This window comes from Coturnix japonica, chromosome 16, assembly GCF_054131305.1.
Source record: "Coturnix japonica strain WE chromosome 16, WE-NBRP24, whole genome shotgun sequence".
Classification (NCBI taxonomy): Eukaryota; Metazoa; Chordata; class Aves; order Galliformes; family Phasianidae; genus Coturnix; species Coturnix japonica.
Window position 1 is genome coordinate 15172068 of NC_140678.1, and position 18384 is coordinate 15190451.

Consider the following 18384-nt stretch of genomic DNA (forward strand, 5'->3'; position numbering starts at 1 on the left):
AAATGGAGACACTGCTGTTCTAAGACTCAATTGGACAATCCAGACAAAATCAAAGAGAGTCTGGATTTTTTTTCCCCTTCTTTTCTTCTTCTTTATGTTGAATAAAACCTTAGATAAGATCAATAGTTTCTTTAGTTTTATGTTTCTCTTCCTTAAGGGTAGATGGCTTATTGCATTTCCATTGATCACACAGACAGGGAGATTCAACAGAGACAAGTCATCTTTTCTTTTGCTCTCATTTCTGCCCTCCCCCCATACCCATTTGAAATCAAATGACTTTTAATCGAGGCTGGGGTCACAACTGTTTCTCATTTACATATCACTAGTAACAAATTCATGCCTTATTTTTCACTCACTAAACTGCTTTAGAAATGAAAGTCACATTTCTATACATGATATGCCACACACCGTGCAATCGAAAAACTTTAGGAACTTCTTTTCTGGGCCTCTCTATCAGACAGGTTACCTCAGCCCTCCTACAACATTGCTCTGTGGTGAGAGGGGGCTTACCTGACAGCCCTGTGTATTTAATATTTAAGCTTCTTACAGTCTCTACAAAGCCTTCCTCTGTTTTTTCCTAAATCTTTTGCAAACTCCCTATCAGATATGTGCAACTTCAAGCACAAGAAGTTTGTATCTCAGTTTACAGTCAGCAAAGCAGCTACATTCACCATTATTTTCACCATTTTCAAGAAGGAAGAAAGTCAAAGATCAGGATCCAGAACTGCTACCAACACCATTAGAAGCCTGACCACCAGCTTACTGAGTGGTGGTGCACTTGGGAGAACGTTGCATAAAACATTTTAGATCTGCTGGCACAACTTATGCAAACTTGGGTTGAAAATACTGAAGGAAGTAGAGAACAAATCATTAGACACTGACATAACCTGATGTCCAACTGCTTTTAGATGTTACTCAGATTATCTAGGAAATGAGTTAAATTCTCCATGGAGATCACTAGGAGTTTTGCCACTGACATTAGTCAAGGTAGAATTTCTCCCCACTGTCTGAAGGAAATTTAAAACCCCACCACAACCTGTGGTACCTATTGCACCCCATCAGCACTTCTCAGAGTAGGGAGCACTAGGTGTAATGCTCAGGGCAGTTATATTCTCTTTCTTTAAACCATCTTCAGATATTTCTTCTGCCTTTTCTATCTAAGAAATGATGTGAGTATAGTAGAGCACTGTTAAAACAGTAGCTGAGTACTTGCTAGCCACATTCTATGGAATGTAAAAGGATTAACATAGAACTTGCAAAGAATAATTTGAACGTCTTATTAATTGTTATTTGTAACAATGGCTTTTTCCTTAAGGGTCTTTTCGGATCCTTAACCACATATTAATGCTGTATAGATAAGGATTGCTCCCTAGTGGGAGAAATAAGGTGGAGCACAGAATCCCTTCCATGGAAAGCAACAGGTTTGGGAAAGGAACAAAAAGAATTCACCAACTGAGCAAGTGGAGAATTATGTACAGCTAAATACAATTACCAGAGCTCAAACCATGTACTTAAAAAGTGCCAAGAGGCTCCTGTCTCTGATGCACTCAGCACAAGTACAGCCCTTCCCACAGTATCTGGAACATCATTTGGTAAGAAATTTAGCTCCATTTAGTTCACAGTTAAAGCTGTGGCTTCAGCTCATAAATGAGCTACCTTTGGCTGTCAGTAACAAACTCCAAGTGCAGAATTCTCAGTGCAGGCTCTTAAGTTTAGCCAAGCAAATGCCCAGATAGACTGCAACAGGAAGTGTACGACTCCTAATATTCATGTTAATTACCTCAGATCTACTGTGAATACCATTATAAAGACACAGTCTGTATCATCTCAAAAACACTCCTTCATTCAGCTCAATATTTTTGGCATTAGACTGGAATTTCTTTTTATTTCACTGTCAAATGAAACCTCGTAGCAAGGAACCTACTTCCCTGGCATGGAAGATTAAAAGTGAAGGATCGTGGAAGGATTTAACTGAGAAGAAACTCAGTAGAATGGCTACACTTATATTATAGAAGGAAGCTGGCAATACCAAACAGCATAAAAACAGCACTCTCTATTCTCCCAAGCTCATTAGACACACATTAGAAGGAGTGTGCCATGTAGTTCTTTGGAAGAGGTACTTACTTTGTAGAGACCATGGCTGCAGCCGCAGTACGTGCTCTCCATGGTGTAGCTCCTCAGCACACCCATTTCTTGCCATACCACCACCCGGGCTGTTGACTCGCGGGACTTTTCTACAAGGAAGCTGCAGCTGTTCATGACAAATGCAGGGGCCACTTTGTCCAGGATTTTAGGAAGAGTCTATAAGAAAGTATCAGCAATGAGAAAATGAATCAAACAGATGTACATGCATTTATATCACAAATACATCTACAAGAGGCCTATGCTGTTTAAAGCGCGTATCACCAAAGCTACCTGTAGAAACTGTCACTGTGATAGTTCCAGTTAGTGCCAAACTGGTCTCATCTTCATCCCAAGTGAAATCTTCATATTCTAATGTTTTGTTGTGCTTGTTTGTTTTTTTGTCCCCAGTCACAGACAAAAATGCTGTAAGTACATTTGGTACATCCCATCTAAAATGATGTCTTTGCACATCCTATAGTTTTGGACTGCTGAAGTCACTTATGAAGCTTTATTTTTTAAGCTGCTTCAACATTAACTACATTTTCCTGTTCTGCCTAGAGGGCTGCAGTCATAGCTCAGCACACAATGTTTCCATTCTTTCCTTTCCAGCTCCTCCTCACAATTTGACAAGGGATTCAGCTATAGGAGGAATTTTGTTTGAACACAGCACACAGCAAAGAAGGGGAATGCATAATCCCACTGAAGGTCACAGATAATTATAGGAAAATAGAGCTTAGCATTTAACTATCTTGCATTGTGAAATAAACCAAACTATTCTCATCTGGGATCAAATGGTACATTGAATGCACTCTGTATAGAAAGCGGCAATAAAGAGTAAATATGAAAATTCAGTAAAATTACCTCTTAGCTCTGAGTGATTTTCTTATTCTAGAAATCATTTTTCTCAACAGCAGCCTATAAACACTGCTAATACACAGCGCTATCAAATATTTCTATCAGTGTGGATGCAACACTTCTTCATGCTAACTGTAAAAGTATATACTAGATACCTTAACACTAGGTGTACTTGGTGTAGAAATTGGGCATTTACATACAAAAGCACATATGTGCATATAAACCTTTGTGCTTGCATCCCAGTACATGCCCAAAGACCATCCAGTGAAGAGCTTGTAAAATAAGAACGTTCATTATTTCTTTGATGACAGCTTTCTTAAACTTCTGAATGGAATGGAATCATACAGAAGGAGTTTCTGCTCATTGCTAATGGCATTGACCCTCAAATTTCATTCAGTTTGGGCAGTGAAAGCCAACCAGCTAATTTCACTTTCCAATAACAATCAGTGAAACTGATTGATTCTAAGCAATTCTAGTTCCACTCTGTTGAGCTTTACATCACAGTTCTGTACAGGACTGCTTGGTTTCATCAAAATTGAGAAAATAACATTTAATAGCTGGTCTTCTCTTAAAGGATGACTGACGCAGAAGATAAAATCTTTGGCCTAAACTGTTCTGCAATATCCACTGCAAACATCATAATCATACATACCTCTGTAATAAGAAAGTAAATGTTATTTTCAGCATATCCAATCTATAGCTATGAATGGACCCTACCAGTTCTGTAAGGTACAGACATAAAGATCTATAAGGTCCATTCATCAGCAGAAAAAAACCTTGTGAACAGATAACTGGAACAAAGTGAGAGATTACATTTCAAACCTGAGACCAGCATGAGCCTAACTCTTAAGTCAAGATCTACAGTGTGCTATTAAGAACTACAGCATTCCTTTTCCTGGGAGAATACCGAACAGAGGAATCTTTAAAATTGATTACTTGCTCTGAACTAAACATCCACTGCTTCTGAATTGCCCTCAAAGTACAATTTGCTGCAAAATATTATGATTCCGAGCAACACATCCAGGTTTTCCTGGAGCTGGGTTAAAAATAAAGCACAGTCACCCAAACAATTATAATCCTGAACACAATCATGAGATCCAGCTAAACTGCGTGTGAAGGTTCAGATAGTTTTCATTCTGTCCTTATCTGAAACAGCACACAGATTTTTGTAAATATATGCTATGAAGTACCATAATCAGATCTCTAATCCAGTTTAGTTTTTAAAACAATTGAAATTATATGCATAATCAGTCTTCTATATTTGATTAAATAAAAACGCTGGCAGGTAACAGTAATGTCTCTGTAGTCAGGACTCATTTAGAAGCATTTTCAAATCTGAATTTAATATTCCTTTCATTTTACCAGCTTTCACTGGATTTCACACTAATAGTTCTTTCCCCTCTGCTTTTCTCATTAATTACCTTTCAATTGTATTTCTGGGAGGGTGAAAACGCATCTTTTCAAAGGATTCTTTTATGACAACACATTACTTTAACCATGCTCCCTGTCTCTCATACAGCTGGATTTAGCATGCACAAAAACGGGGGTGCTGCCCATGTCCATAAACCTCCGTTCCCATTTGGTCAGAATGGAATTAGGATTCTTTACTGAGGTCCCTTCAGAGATTACTGTCAAAGGGGCCTGGAATGGTGATTAAAAGGAGAAATCCTGAAGTTGGGTTTTCCAATGTCAATGCTACGCATGTCATCTGAGGCCAAGTATTAGGAAGTAACAATGCCTCTTTCTCCCACGAATCAAGGGCTACAGCAAAGGCTGTTCAAAAATCACAATTTTCTTGAGGTATTTTGCTCATGTTTTTGGGAAGTAAATACATGGAGAGCAGGATCGTCCCCAATTACTCATGGGAGGAAGGAGAGAAACTTCCCATATTTTGCAATCACAAAGCCTTTCATCTAGGCCACTGCAGATTCTTAGACACCCTTGGAGGCTTGCTCTTGGTTTCTTCATTGCAGATTCAAGACAGGCACCAGATGCTGAAAGCAGCATTTGAATTCTGTTTGTGTAACAGTGAACTATCCTCAGCCTTTTCAAGCCCACTGATTTCAAATACAACAAGCGATGTTCTGACTGTAAGCACCCTTCCTGCTTTTCCTTGTGAAACAAGTGTTTCCACGGGGACTTCTCGTGAGTTGAGGGTGAGAGAAGCACATGTATACTTGGAACTTATAAAACACAAAAATACAACATTTCTATTAGTCAGCGGCAGTGACAACAAAACAGCATCTTAATGAAATGAATTAGAGATCCACCTATTGACAATATTCTCGCAGATATCTGGTGCATGAAGATAGTAGGAATCATTTAAACTTTTCTGGATCTCTACTCCTCTGCTGCAAGACAAGTTTGCACCTACCAACAGAACTTGTGATCTGACCTCATCTTAAAGAGGGATGTAGGTGCACATATATGCCAACAACTGTAGAAAGGAACAAAGCAGACCTACCCTACTAAGAGAAACTTAACATGAGCCAGCAGTGCGCTCTGGCAGCCCGGAAAGCAAACGGGATCCTGGGCTCCATCAGGAGAGGGGTGGTCAGCAGGGATAGGGAGGTGATTGTCCCTCTCTACTCTGCTCTTGTGAGGCCCCATCTGGAGTACTGTGTCCAGGTGTGGAGCCCTCAGTATAAAAAAGATATGGAGATTTTGGAAAGGGTCCAGAGGAGGGCCACAAAGATGATCAGGGGGCTGGAGCACCTCCCCTATGAGGATAGGCTGAGGGAGTTGGGTTTGTTCAGCCTGGAGAAGAGAAGGTTGCGAGGTGACCTCATTGCAGCCTTTCAATACCTGAAGGGAACTTACTCCCAGGAGGGGAGTAAACTCTTCGAAAGGGCTGATAATAGCAGGACTAGGGGAAATGGTTTTAAGTTGAAGGAGGGAAGATTTAGGTTGGATGTTAGGGGAAAGTTCTTTACTAGAAGGGTGGTTAGGTCCTGGAACAGGCTGCCCAGTGAGGTTGTGGATGCCCCGTCCTTGGAGGTGTTCAAGACCAGGTTGGACAGGGCCCTGGGCAACCTGATCTAGTAAATGTGTATGTTTGGTGGCCCTGCTAGGCAGGGGGGTTGGAACTACATGATCCTTGAGGTCCCTTCCAACCCGGGTAATTCTGTAATTCTGTGATTCTGTGATACCCTGTAGCCAACATCTTCTGTGATAACTGCTGTGTCGACCACGCAACCTGCTTGCCACAAGGTCTCTTTGATACTGCAACCATAGAGGAACACATTCTTTTTCTGGGAGTGTCCATGGTAGTCACAGAACACCTAGGGAGGAAAGAAAGGCAAAATCTGTAATACTGAAGTAAGCTTTGTGGTTCTTCACAACAGACACTATAAATACTAGAGGATTGTATGTGAGGAATTACACCTTTGTCAGTGCTCTTCAGACAAACTCAGAGCAGAGCTCTGGGCCAAGCCTATAATCAGTGTCAAACTTTGTTAGTCAGCCGTACCTCGTTTTACCTATTGGAACTGACATGATCTCATGAATCCAGTGTCAACACCGGTGCATTTCTGTCCACAGCAGAAATAAACATGACATCTGTGCAAGATTCCATGCCAACCGAGGAACCTGAGAGTTCATGGTAACTTATGATACAACGGAGCAATTTGTTGGGCTCCTCTGACTTCTCAACTCTAGCATTAGCCTCAGGAGATTTTAAAACTGCACCTTTTGCCAGCAATTAATCACCTTGGCTTCTTTAAACACAAAAACTGTGCTACACAATGTTTAGGAAAATGTAATTGTGCAGTTGTGTAAAAATGTATTGTATGTGGTCAGATACTTACATGAATTCCTGGACATAAAGCACGGGACATTATCTTTGTCAGACAAATAATCTGATTCCACACAACGTAATGTATCTATTTAATCCATCTCTCATGTCAGCTATCATATAAACTAGGTACAAGGTACATTCCAGGTTTTAATGGAAGTTTTGATTGCCTTCATAGGCACATATCAACTTTGATAAAAATGAAAATCACGATTTAATGACCCAAGAGGAAAATATTGACCCAAGTGTTAAATAATAATCAATCTCATTGCCCTCCGGAATATGAAGTCAATATAGACACTGCTGTTACATATATTCTCCATGTCTTTATCAGAAACATTCAGAAATCCAGTAGTGAAAAGACAAGGATTTCTAAAGAGAAGAAATTGGTTTGTTTTAAGGCAATATTCATTGCCGATTAGAAAGGAACATCGTGATATCATTTAAATAGTTTTCTGAGGCATCTATCAGAGACAAAGGGACAGGTGTCATAAGGTAGGGAAGCACTGTGGATCAATTAAAAAGATGAGGAAGAAAGATACATATTCTTATATAAACATAGACAGGAGGAGAGAAACAGATGGAATAGATCAACTTCTTCCACCAACTGTTAAGGCAAGTTTTACCCTAGTATGCTTGTTTAGTAGTTATACAGTAACTCAGTTTAGCTGCAGCCAGTCAGGAAGTTTAATTACCTAAGGAACTGAGCATTTAAATTCCTCCAGCTGCTCTGACAAGCTGCACGTTGATTGGAGATGCTAAGACACTCACACGCAGATTCATCCCACAAGTCCTAGTTAACAGGACTGCTATAGCCACAGAACATCCTGAGTTGGACAGGACCTGTAAAAGGATCACCCAGTCCAACACATGGGGCTTATGCAGTCCTACACTTCAAGCAACTGCCTGAAAAACAGGGAATTATCCCATAAAGCCCCCTTCTAAACAGCTGCATTTATTGGTTCTTTTAATGACAGGCATTTTTCCAGTTAGCGTTCCATCTATGCTTCCAGCAATACAGTCATAGATTAGTTTAACCACAGGTACCAACTAGAATTTACTCCTATGAATATCAAAGAAGGTTTTATAGCTGTGGTTCTATTTTGAGGCAGAGATCCCAGCTCAACCAGGTATCAATTACCTGCCAATTTACAGAATTACTAACATGCAAGATGCATATATTATTACCTAAAAGATTACTTATCAGAAACCACACAGGGATGATCAGCTGCTCAGATAGCTGTGCTGCCTGATAAGCAGGAGGTCCATAATTCTGCATCTCAAGAGTGAATCCTTAAGTGACAAGTCTGGAACAAGCCTTCCATATTAGTAAAGCATTGTAAAAGCCAGGCTCTGTAACACCACTATTTCATGCCATGGGATGAATCCATGACTGCCACCCACCTCCACAGCAGAGAAGTCAACACTACTGGAAATGTTTCCATTCCATTTGTGTATCATATATACCTACATTTTAATTAATTTTACTGAGCACTGCAGTTATTCTCAATGTTTATGACAAATCGTTTTGTTTTTGTTTTTACAATGCATTCTTCTGCTCTATTTTTATTCTACAGAGTAGCTCAAGCCTCACCACTCAGCCAAGACAAAACTGTATTTTATAGTTGCAGCACCCAATGAAGAACTTTCCTTGGGTTAAGCCTGGGCAACCACAAGGTAAACTTGAGACCTACCCACCCCTTTTTTCTCTCTATCCTTCTTGTACAGCTGTGACACCAACACACAGTCAAATTCCAAGTCTGGTGTTCACTGGGGTATGACTCAAGACACACATGCAAATTTTTATCTATTTAAAGTAATGTGCCAGCACTGAGCACCACAAAGGTAAGGACTGCTTTCAAACTCAAAAACAATCCCCCTCATGACTCACAGAATCAGGAAGCTTTTAAAACAAAGGAAAAGCAAGACAGAAAATGGATGCAAATACTCTTTTTTTTCCTTAGTAGCTTCGTGAGAGGACCCAATCTCAGACTGCTGAGGTAGACACGTTTAGGATGCTTTGCTCACAAAAAGCTATGTACTTGCAGTCAGATTCTGTTTCCAACCTTGATAGAATATCCCAAAAAGCAAACACCGCTTTGTGTCTCCTGGTCCCTAACAGCATCTTCCTGTCCCCTCCAAAAGTAACTTGCTCTTTGCTGCAGCTTGATCCCTCTGTAAGAGCTACACTTTTCCTGTTGCATCCTGCAAGTGCACTGTCAACTGTAATTCACAAACTGCACATTTCCTCACCACGAATGCTCAAGGGGAAAAAGCAACATCTCTTTCCCCTTCAGTCCTAGCTGCTCCCAAGCTTAGCTCTCTGATACTCCCGCTGCTCTCAGTTGAAAAGAAACCACCCTCAGTGGAGAGTTGCAATACTACAGCGTATCCAGCCCCTTCTTTTACTAGGGTTTCCAAAACAAACAAGAGAAGCAAAAATAAATAAACAAATAAAGCACTTAGATGGCTGTTTTCTATGGCTGAAGTTACCAATTAAAATGGGTTTGGTTTGAAAGGCCGCTAACTTTAAAGTTATTTCCTTTTCACTTTCAAGAAGCTTTCCTTTCCTTTGAAGAAACTGCTTGCGCATCCCCAAGATAAATTAAACTAATTCACTCCACAGAAATCATTTGGCTATCAGTGAAATTGCCTTCATGGCATCTTGGCAGTGAGTGCAGGGCAGAAGAAATCCAGCTTCTTCTGGAGTTGGGAAAAGACATTTGCGAGCATGTATAAACCAAAATCAATGTACTCTTCAAAGGCAAAGAAAAAATCAGTTTACCACGTCTGACATACTGCCTGTGAGTGAGAGACATGATACGATCAATAGTCTTACTTCACTCAGCAAGATGAAAACTTCCACTGGGCGCATGTTCAACTTCATGCATCTGGATGTGACAGGGATGGTTATGATAAATTTAAATTAAAAAGGCCCAATACGATTAGCACAATAAAACAAAACTGATCAGATGTAGCTCAAAACCCAAAGAAAATGTAGGTGGAATAAACTCTCAGATACAAGCTGAACTTCCAGTAGATTCCTTGGAGTGCAGAGCTCGATGTCAGGGCTGTCATTTAGGCCAAAAATAGCATATTTCCACAAATATTCACTTAAAGAAACTCACAGACATTTTCACCTTGTCTGAGGATTTTCTCATCAAGACCAGAGTGAACAGTGCATCTTAGGACATTTCCTGCCTAACTGGGGCTATAAGAAGCCAACTTGCTGTTCCATCCACTTCCATTCTGTTCATCAACATTTGAAACCATCAGTGTTTTTTTTTTATCCTGAGGTCTCAGAACTATTCATTCTGTTGGGCATCAAGACCGAACAGATGGGGACAGATCCCAGACATATGCCAGTAGTATCACCCCTCATGAACTTCCGGTAGTTCCCCCAAAAAGTCATTTTCTTCTCACTGAAGCAGCAGAAAAGTTCAACCATTTTGAAAGCTAACTTGTGTTTCTCTGATTGCACAGATTGCTCCAGTTTGGGCTTTTGCATGATCCATCCAGACTATGTCTTCACAGAATTTCTCCTGTCATTGCCAGAAAGATAACAATAACTTACTAACAATATCTAGTTTAGCTGAAGTACTTTGAGGATACTAAAGAGCTGTAAGGAATTTGTATTCACTCTGCAGGTGCACGAAGACTCTGAAGTTTGGAGTTCGTTAGAAGATTCAGTAGATAACCCAAGACTTTCAAAAACACCCCACAATGATGAAAGTATAGCGGTATAGTATGCTTTCCACATCTCTAACCATAAAACAGGGCTGTTGACACAACTGCAATAATCCATCTGCGTGCAATAACCCATAGAAGATACAGGGAGTTACTCACCACAGGGGCCCGGTTGATGCTGCGCAGATAATACAGAAGACCTTTGGTGTGGTAAATTGTTGGATGGAGCTGAGAACTGGGAGTCAGCCACTGCCTGTTCAGATCATCTCCACTCAAGGAACAACGGTGGCTGAAATCACAAAGCAACACATCACAAACAAAAGTTGATTCCAAAGAGTTCCTGATTCTGGCAAGACCTGGCACAAAGATGGGGAATGCCAATTAAAACACAGATTAAAGACTTTTAACACTGGGTTGGAATGAATCAACAGTCGGTACATTTCAGAGGTGCGTACCACCATGCAGATTTTATCATCCCCTTTCCTTCCAGAATTCAGACAGTTACAGCCCTGAAAATAAATGCAGATTTTCCTTTACTTAAGTACATACACAATCAGGACCACTTACAAACAAAATTACCTTCGGAAACGCTCTAAATTCTGCGCTATCTACAAAACTCACCCAGCTTACGTGCACAGCAAAGGCTTCTCAAAACCTCCACAGCAAATAAGTACATCCAACTCCTACTCATTCTAATTGAAGACAGGTGCTTGAATCTCTTCGACCAGCCTGAAATATGTATGCACTTAAATGAGATGAGCTGGATATCTCATTTAAGCTCCTCCGCTCATGAGAAATGTAGCTATCTGAAGCACATCAAGAAGATCTTGATGCATGCTACATCATTATGTGGAACAATTACCTAGATTCACTGCAAAGACTGGATAAAAAGCTAAATAAGGATCCTAGATTTGCACTGAGAAAGTGTTTTCATTAGTTGGATTGAAAATATTCTGCTCCTGACTCAGTGATCAGTGAAAAAATCTGCAGGATATTTGATTGTAAGGAGCAGCACATCATTGTACAATTTTGCAGAATCTGACTAATTTCCCTCATTAGTGATTGTGTGCACTGCAGAGCCTAATTATTGTAAGTACTGGACAAATTTCTAGCTACAGAGTTACATCCAGCTTTGCTGTTCCAGCCTCCTAGTCACAGAATAAGTACAGATGTATTCCTGGGGACACAATCTGGCGGTCTGAAGATAGAATCTCGCATTGCAACTGGGGTGCATTGCATCCAGCGTTATCAGTGAGCCTTGCAAATAATGCTTGCAGAAAAAAGGTCTTAAGGCTGGAATACTTCAAAAAATACTAGATACAATGGAGAACTGGTTAAGAAAGGAAAACAAAGAAACAATAAAATCCACTAAAAATGTCATACGTTTCTAATGGAGAAAAACAAGGTCTCTGATGCCATCTTGGGGTTTCTGGCAACATCACAAGACTCATTCTGACTTTACTCTAGTTTCAGTGTTACCTGAATTCCCTTTTTTCCTCATAACCCACAGCTGCTACATTGCTCATTCTGAAAGCTGAAAAATATTGCCAGTAACAAAAGCATGAGAAGTCACTGAATGCTTCTACCAAATATTCTATGTAAAAACATGACCGTTTCTGTTATGTTTCTTAATAGCCCTTCAGGCAAAGTTACCTGCAGGCTCACCTTTCCTGACCTGCAAGAGAACAGATGCTCAGCTGAGATTTACAAGTGTATTTCTGCCAAGAACTTGTGTGCATACACAGTTTCCTTCCAGCAGGCGTAACTCCATTCTAAAAGTCACTAAACAAAAAGCCAGTTTGTAAATATATATATAAATTATTCTTCTTTCTGAACACAAGAAGAAATTAGATGTTCTCTTAGAAAAGGAGGCAAGAAAAACTAATCGATCCTGTTGCATTGCAGTGTTTCTCATTGCAGCATTAGATTCTGCTATGGACTGTGGTCTGGAATGTAGGGCTGGTTCACAAGCACATCTTGTACACAGCATGCTGACATGTTCATAGGTCACAGTACCCTCACTCTTCAGTCTTTACTCTGCCCATGTTGCAATTTACCAATTCCATCATTCTGATACAAAAGGAGGTTCTTCCTAGAGGAGACTCTATGACAGTTCAATTGCCCCATGACATTCACAGGCTAATTTATAATGGAAGGAAGGTAAAATCTCACCAAGAAGGCAAGAACTGGGAGGCAGAGTTCAGTTTTGTCCTCCAGTGATTAGTATCTTCGCTCATTCGAATGACCTTTAGATATTAGCCCTCTGCCTGGCAGCCTGTAGCCATAGCTCTGAAGGAGATGCAGAACTTTAATTAAATTATGAGACACTGATTTTTCCAACCTCGCTCACTCCCTCTGACCATACTGTTATAGGCTGTTTATTTTTGGAGATCCCCACCAGCTCTGTTCCCTTGCTCCTTTCCTCCTTCTCTTCCTCTCCTAATAGCGATGACATTCGCAGATAATGGTTTTGTCCGTTATGCTCTGCATCCAAGGGTGAAGGTAAAATATTAAGCTGATCTCAAGTGCTGATAGCAAATAAAGAGACTGGAAAGCTGAGACTGGCTTTCTACATTTGGCAAGATTTAATGAAATTCACTTCTCAAACCAAAGGCATTTCTCACAACGTAGTTCCAAGCTACTGTATTTGCTTTAAGTGCTTTATGTCTTCTCTCCTTTGCAGCATTAGTGAGACTACGTGACAGCCTGGATGGGACTCCCAGCAGCTCAAACCAAGTGATGAAAATGTTTGCCACAAGGAATTCCAATAGAGTAAAGGAAACCCCACCTCTACCTCTAAACAGATTACCCGTAATTAAATTGTATTTCTCTTGCTCACAAGTCTGATGCTTTGGATTGAACTTCTGTTATAGCTCTACCTCCTTTTCTACCTTTAAACAGTTCTTTGACGGGGGTCAGCATGTGGGACAGCTGTTAGCTGCCTCCTGGGGTACTGCTTGACTACCAGAGCACAGAAAAAAGGAAACTATTTGCTCCTTTGTTCTACATAAGAACTGAAGTGGCTCCATTAAACGTTCGGCCACAACCTTTGAGATACACGATCCATTAGTGCTACTGTAGAAAGGATCAGTTCCACAATTTGAAGTAGTTTGTGCAAATATCACACATCTCTCCCACCAATCAAGACCAAACACTTTTGACCTTCTCCTCCAAGCAGACTCTGGGGCTGTAACGTTTCTGTAAGTAGTTCTAGAATAACTCAGGAAAAGCCACAGAGCTGGTAGAAGATGGGACCCTCAAAGCATAACTAAGGTGTTCTAAAAACGTACGTAGCCAGAAAACACTGCCACAGTGATCCACAGCAAAGCACCCAGCACTCACAACTGTCTGAGGAAAGAAACGCTTGGGTTGTCTGCCTTTCAGATATACTAGTGCCATGCAGCCCTGGAAAATGAACAGAAAGTAGTCAAGCCCACACCCTGAAGCAAAGATTTGATGGAACACGCTCAGCTCTCCTGTGACTGGCTGTGAGCAAAGAAAACTCAACCACAGGTGAATTTGTTGATGACTGTTGGTTTCAAATATCAGTACACATCATCAGTAATACTCCTGCACCTCTGCAAGCCGCACCTCTAAAGATGTATAAAGGCAGGTAGTCATTCTGAACTGCAAATGGGAGAACTACTCTAAAAAAGCCAGATCCTTAACATCTCAAATTGATACACCACAGTCATAAAGATGAGGTTGAGTTTTCTCTTCTGAATACACAGGCAGTAAATGCACTTCTAAGAGAAGCATTAGACCTTGCTCTGAAGGCAGGGACACCTCACAGAGAGTTAATGAGAAAGAGGTTAAGTTGCTAAAGCACGGACCTATTCAGTTAAAAACAGAATGATATTTTAAGTCTGTTTGCAATTTTAAGACCTTGCTTTTAATCTTGTACCTCGAAGTCTGACATCAAGTTTTAATGAAGATTCATCCTCTTTTTTTCTCTCACCCTTAGGTCTGCTTGGTTTAAGAGCAAAGCAAAAGATCCCTGAGCGCCTCAGCTTCCAACTGTACTGAATTCTGAAATGTCTTTGGACTGGGAGACATGAACTAGTCCTAACCCAAGGCTGATATTGTCAACAGAACCCTTCAGTTGGCTGCTGTAAGACTGGTTCGATGCCCTGCATGGAAAGAAAAATGAGAGGGGAAAAAGAGAGAAGGGAACACATGGGGAGGAGAGGGGAAAAAAGAAAACAAACACCAAAAAACAAAACAAACCAAAACAAAAAAAAAACACTAAAACAAAAGGGAAAAGGAAATATGAAATAAAGACATGGGGGGGATAAATGTAATGCACAAGATATTAGACCAGGAAGAAAGCGAGAAGTGGAAAGAGAGGAAAGTCACTTTTTAAAGAAAAGATGTTGCTGTGCTTGGAAGATAAAATGATTCAAAATCTCCTGTCCATTACAGATAAATGGAAAGACAGGGCCCATCATATCAAATGAATGATGTCAGGACTGATAATAACAGCACCTGGGGCACAGTGAACTATGAAATCTAAAGGGATGCATTGTGTTTGATATGTAGAGAGCAACATCACCATTCACTGTGCATCTTAAAAGCAGACAGCAGTACCAGCACAGGATAAGAATATCTATAAAGGAAAGTAGGCACAAGTAAACATCAGGATGCCGTTGAACAGCGTGTGGCAGCCTCAGACAGACACAGCATGCTGGACTTATAAATAACTACTGCTTACCCAGGATGGAAGCAAGAGGAATATTTGCATTAAGGTGTTTTGGTCTTGCAATTAAGAAAGCTCAGATCAACCTGAGATGTGAGTACATGTGGAGAGGGCAGGTGGAATCGTGAATTTTCTTGATTGTTAACCTTTTCAGAGAACAAGGCAGTGATGTTGGAAAGCAGCAGAACCAGTAAAGCCCTCCCTCATAATTAAAAGGAAGATGTGACAGAAATAGAATTATTTTTTTACAGCCTGAAGTCCATGCGCTGGAACTGACTACATTCACCATACATTTATTCCATGGAGATGCTCATCCAATGCCATCTAGTCGTTGCATTACAGCATTGCCCTGCGATGTCTATGGTCATTCTAGAAACAGGAAGCCCCCACAACAACAGCAATATTGGAGGCTTTAAACTGTGTGCAATCCAATGAAACACCAGCTTATGGCAACTAACAGTCTTCCATTTTCTGAAATATCTGCCTTAATTGCATTAGAGAAATGTTGAAGTACTGAGTACTGCTTCGTAGAGCTCTTCATATAATCCATTTCATTTTATAGCAGATAAATATACAGATAAGCACTACAGGACTCTACAGCTGGAATCAAAGATGGGGGAAAAGAGGGCAAGGTGTTTTCCTACTGTGCTCTGGGCTGCATCATTAATTTCATAGTGAAACTTCTTTCCCATCATTTAAGTGAGCTGCTTAAAGTTCCCTCTGGGATACCTCACTTGGGCATCTTGGCAAGCCACGGGGTTTCACTGAAGAAATGTGATCCCTTCCCCATTTACTTCAAGAAACAAAGGGGGCAATGTTCTTTCTTTGTTCAGGGATTGAAGTTACCAGATTTTCATTTGTTCACAGTGAAATATAGGTGAATATCTGCAAGGCATATATACAGGCACCAATGACCAAAGCAGTTTCCATCCACATTACTGCAGCTAACAATTCACTACTGATCATAGCTTATCTCTTAGATGACACTCGTACTATCTGGCTGCCAACCAACTGAACAAGGCCACTGGAAAGATCCTGACCACTTTAGACCACTGCTGCTCAAAGACTTTTCCATTTCAGCACAGATTAATGAATCCATGATGCGTTGTACTTCCTCTTGAGCAAATGGTGTTCTAAAGCACCACTCCATCAGCTTCTTCTTGCCTACCCACATCAGAGCATTGATGCTAATTAGCATAACGAGCCTTCAGAGTTTCACCTTCTACATCTGACTGATTTTTTTTACAGTGGACAATTCTTCCTTCCCAAGATAAATGATTTAGTCTGTGCTTTCTCCTTTTGGTCCGTGTAACTGTGTCTCTGTCCTTGTTCTGATAGGAGAGTTCCTTTTCTCTCAGCGGACACATTTCATTAAGCCGCACTTTGTCACAAACCAGTTAGACACAGAATGAGATCTGCATCATTCCCAGCTAACACTGTCAATGTCATAATCAAATGAGACAAGAAGTTCACATGACCTACTGAAAAGGTGAGTTAACAGCCTTATCACAGCTAAACTACCTCCTCAGTTCCACATGAAAGGACGCTCATCAGATTTCTACTATTTTAGCTGCAACAACAGTAACTATCAAATATGAGAACAAATTCACCTGCAGTTGGTGACACTTTGCACTGTCATTTATGAGGAAAATGCAAGTTATGATGATCTGTACTGTTTTGTGGAGGAGTAAATAAGGATTCAGGAAGCACCTAAAAACTGAAAGTTTCTTGACACCTACCATGAGATTGAGTCATCTTTAGACCCTTTTTGCAACAACTTCAAATACTTTCTCACTGGTAAGAAAGCCCAAAACAGAATTTTTAGTCACTAGTTCTGACTGGAAAAAGTAATTTTCAACTCAAGATTTTTCTTTTAACAAGTACCTGCTTCCTGCTGGAAATCATAGCTTTTCCTCAGCTCATTCTCTTCAAAACTTGGAGTTTTCCATCAAAACTTCAAATTGGCCAGTTCAGAATGTTAAACTGTTTAAGAGATGCCCTCAGCATATGGCAGAATATGTGCACTTAAGGATTCTAAGGTACTCATTCTTCTCTGCCAAAGCGCCTCTTTGTCTGGGCCACGTGTCCTACAACACAACTTAAAGCGCTGACAACACTAATTCAGTAAGATGCACAAATTAAGATGCAGCAGGGGAGGCAGGTGAAGCCAGGACAACGGGACAGCTAAGCAACTCCCAAATGGCACTGCAATGACATTTCCAAATGGAAATGATGTTTTTAAATGGGAAGATTTGGCTCCAATTTTGACTATTACTCATTGAAAAGCTTAAGTTTACCATGGGGAGAAAACAGTTCTTTAAGACAGCCTCATCCTCCTACAAACTCTTTCAGCAGATCCTAATTTTGCAGGCACAAATATTGAAAAGTGAAGACACTCATGCAACAAGGTAGCAAATCAGTGAAAAATTAAGACCAGAACCAGAGGTTTCAAGACAAAGGACTGAATAACTAACATTTTACTTTTGAAGTAATGTCCTTCAGCCTGCTTCTAAGTCTTGCATTGTTCACTTTCTTAATTTAAATATGGTTTACATTCATATACCTGAAGAAAGGTTCTTAACTGACTTAAGCTAATTGCTCACATATGGATTGCATTAATTGAGTTGATTTAAATATCGGGTAGTTATATCAGTGCAATCTCCATATACAAATGAACACTAAGAAATACATTTTCCAGATGACTGTTCTAAAATTTAAACCCAACTAAGTGACACATAAGAGCAAAGTGTGGCATCATAGATCAATAATAAGAACTACAAGCAGAGCCTTGCGTAGAGGCCAAGAATAAAAAATAAATAGAATGTGCAGAGATACCTTCAGATCTGTTCAATTTTCCTAGGATCCTTATGCAGCCCCATAGTCCAGTAGGTAGCACTCATTCCTACAGGCAAGAGCGAACTGAAGATGTTAATTAGAATGGGAGGAAAAGACCTCAGAACAGATGCTACGAATCAGAAATATTCTGCTAATAAGTTATAGAATAATTGGAGTAATCCAAAAACATTGTCAGTGAGTGCTGAAGAACCGTTGCACTTTTGTTTTAGTAATGAGAGCAATGAAACAAACACTGCACAAGGACTGTGGTCCAAGATATTATGATACAGTTCCCTTCTGGACCATCACTAACATCATCCTGGTCTAATCATGTTCAGCATCATCTAAAAGGTTTTGTCCAGCTTGTAACATCCCGCTTCCTGCTAGTCATTGA

General features: G+C 40.3%; 1 protein-coding gene across 1 annotated transcript in view; it reads right to left on the bottom strand.

Annotated features, from left to right (window-relative positions):
- Window positions 1–18384, bottom strand: part of LOC146758286 (cytosolic carboxypeptidase 4-like) — an 80065-nt gene that overhangs the window by 35729 nt on the left and 25952 nt on the right. Inside the window, exons 2-4 of the mRNA XM_085517303.1 lie at window positions 10619–10748; window positions 6129–6260; window positions 2125–2301 (exon numbers count right to left, since the gene is read on the bottom strand). Coding sequence (XP_085373429.1) covers window positions 2125–2301; window positions 6129–6260; window positions 10619–10748 — 439 coding nt within the window. The remainder of the gene's footprint in view (window positions 1–2124; window positions 2302–6128; window positions 6261–10618; window positions 10749–18384) is intronic.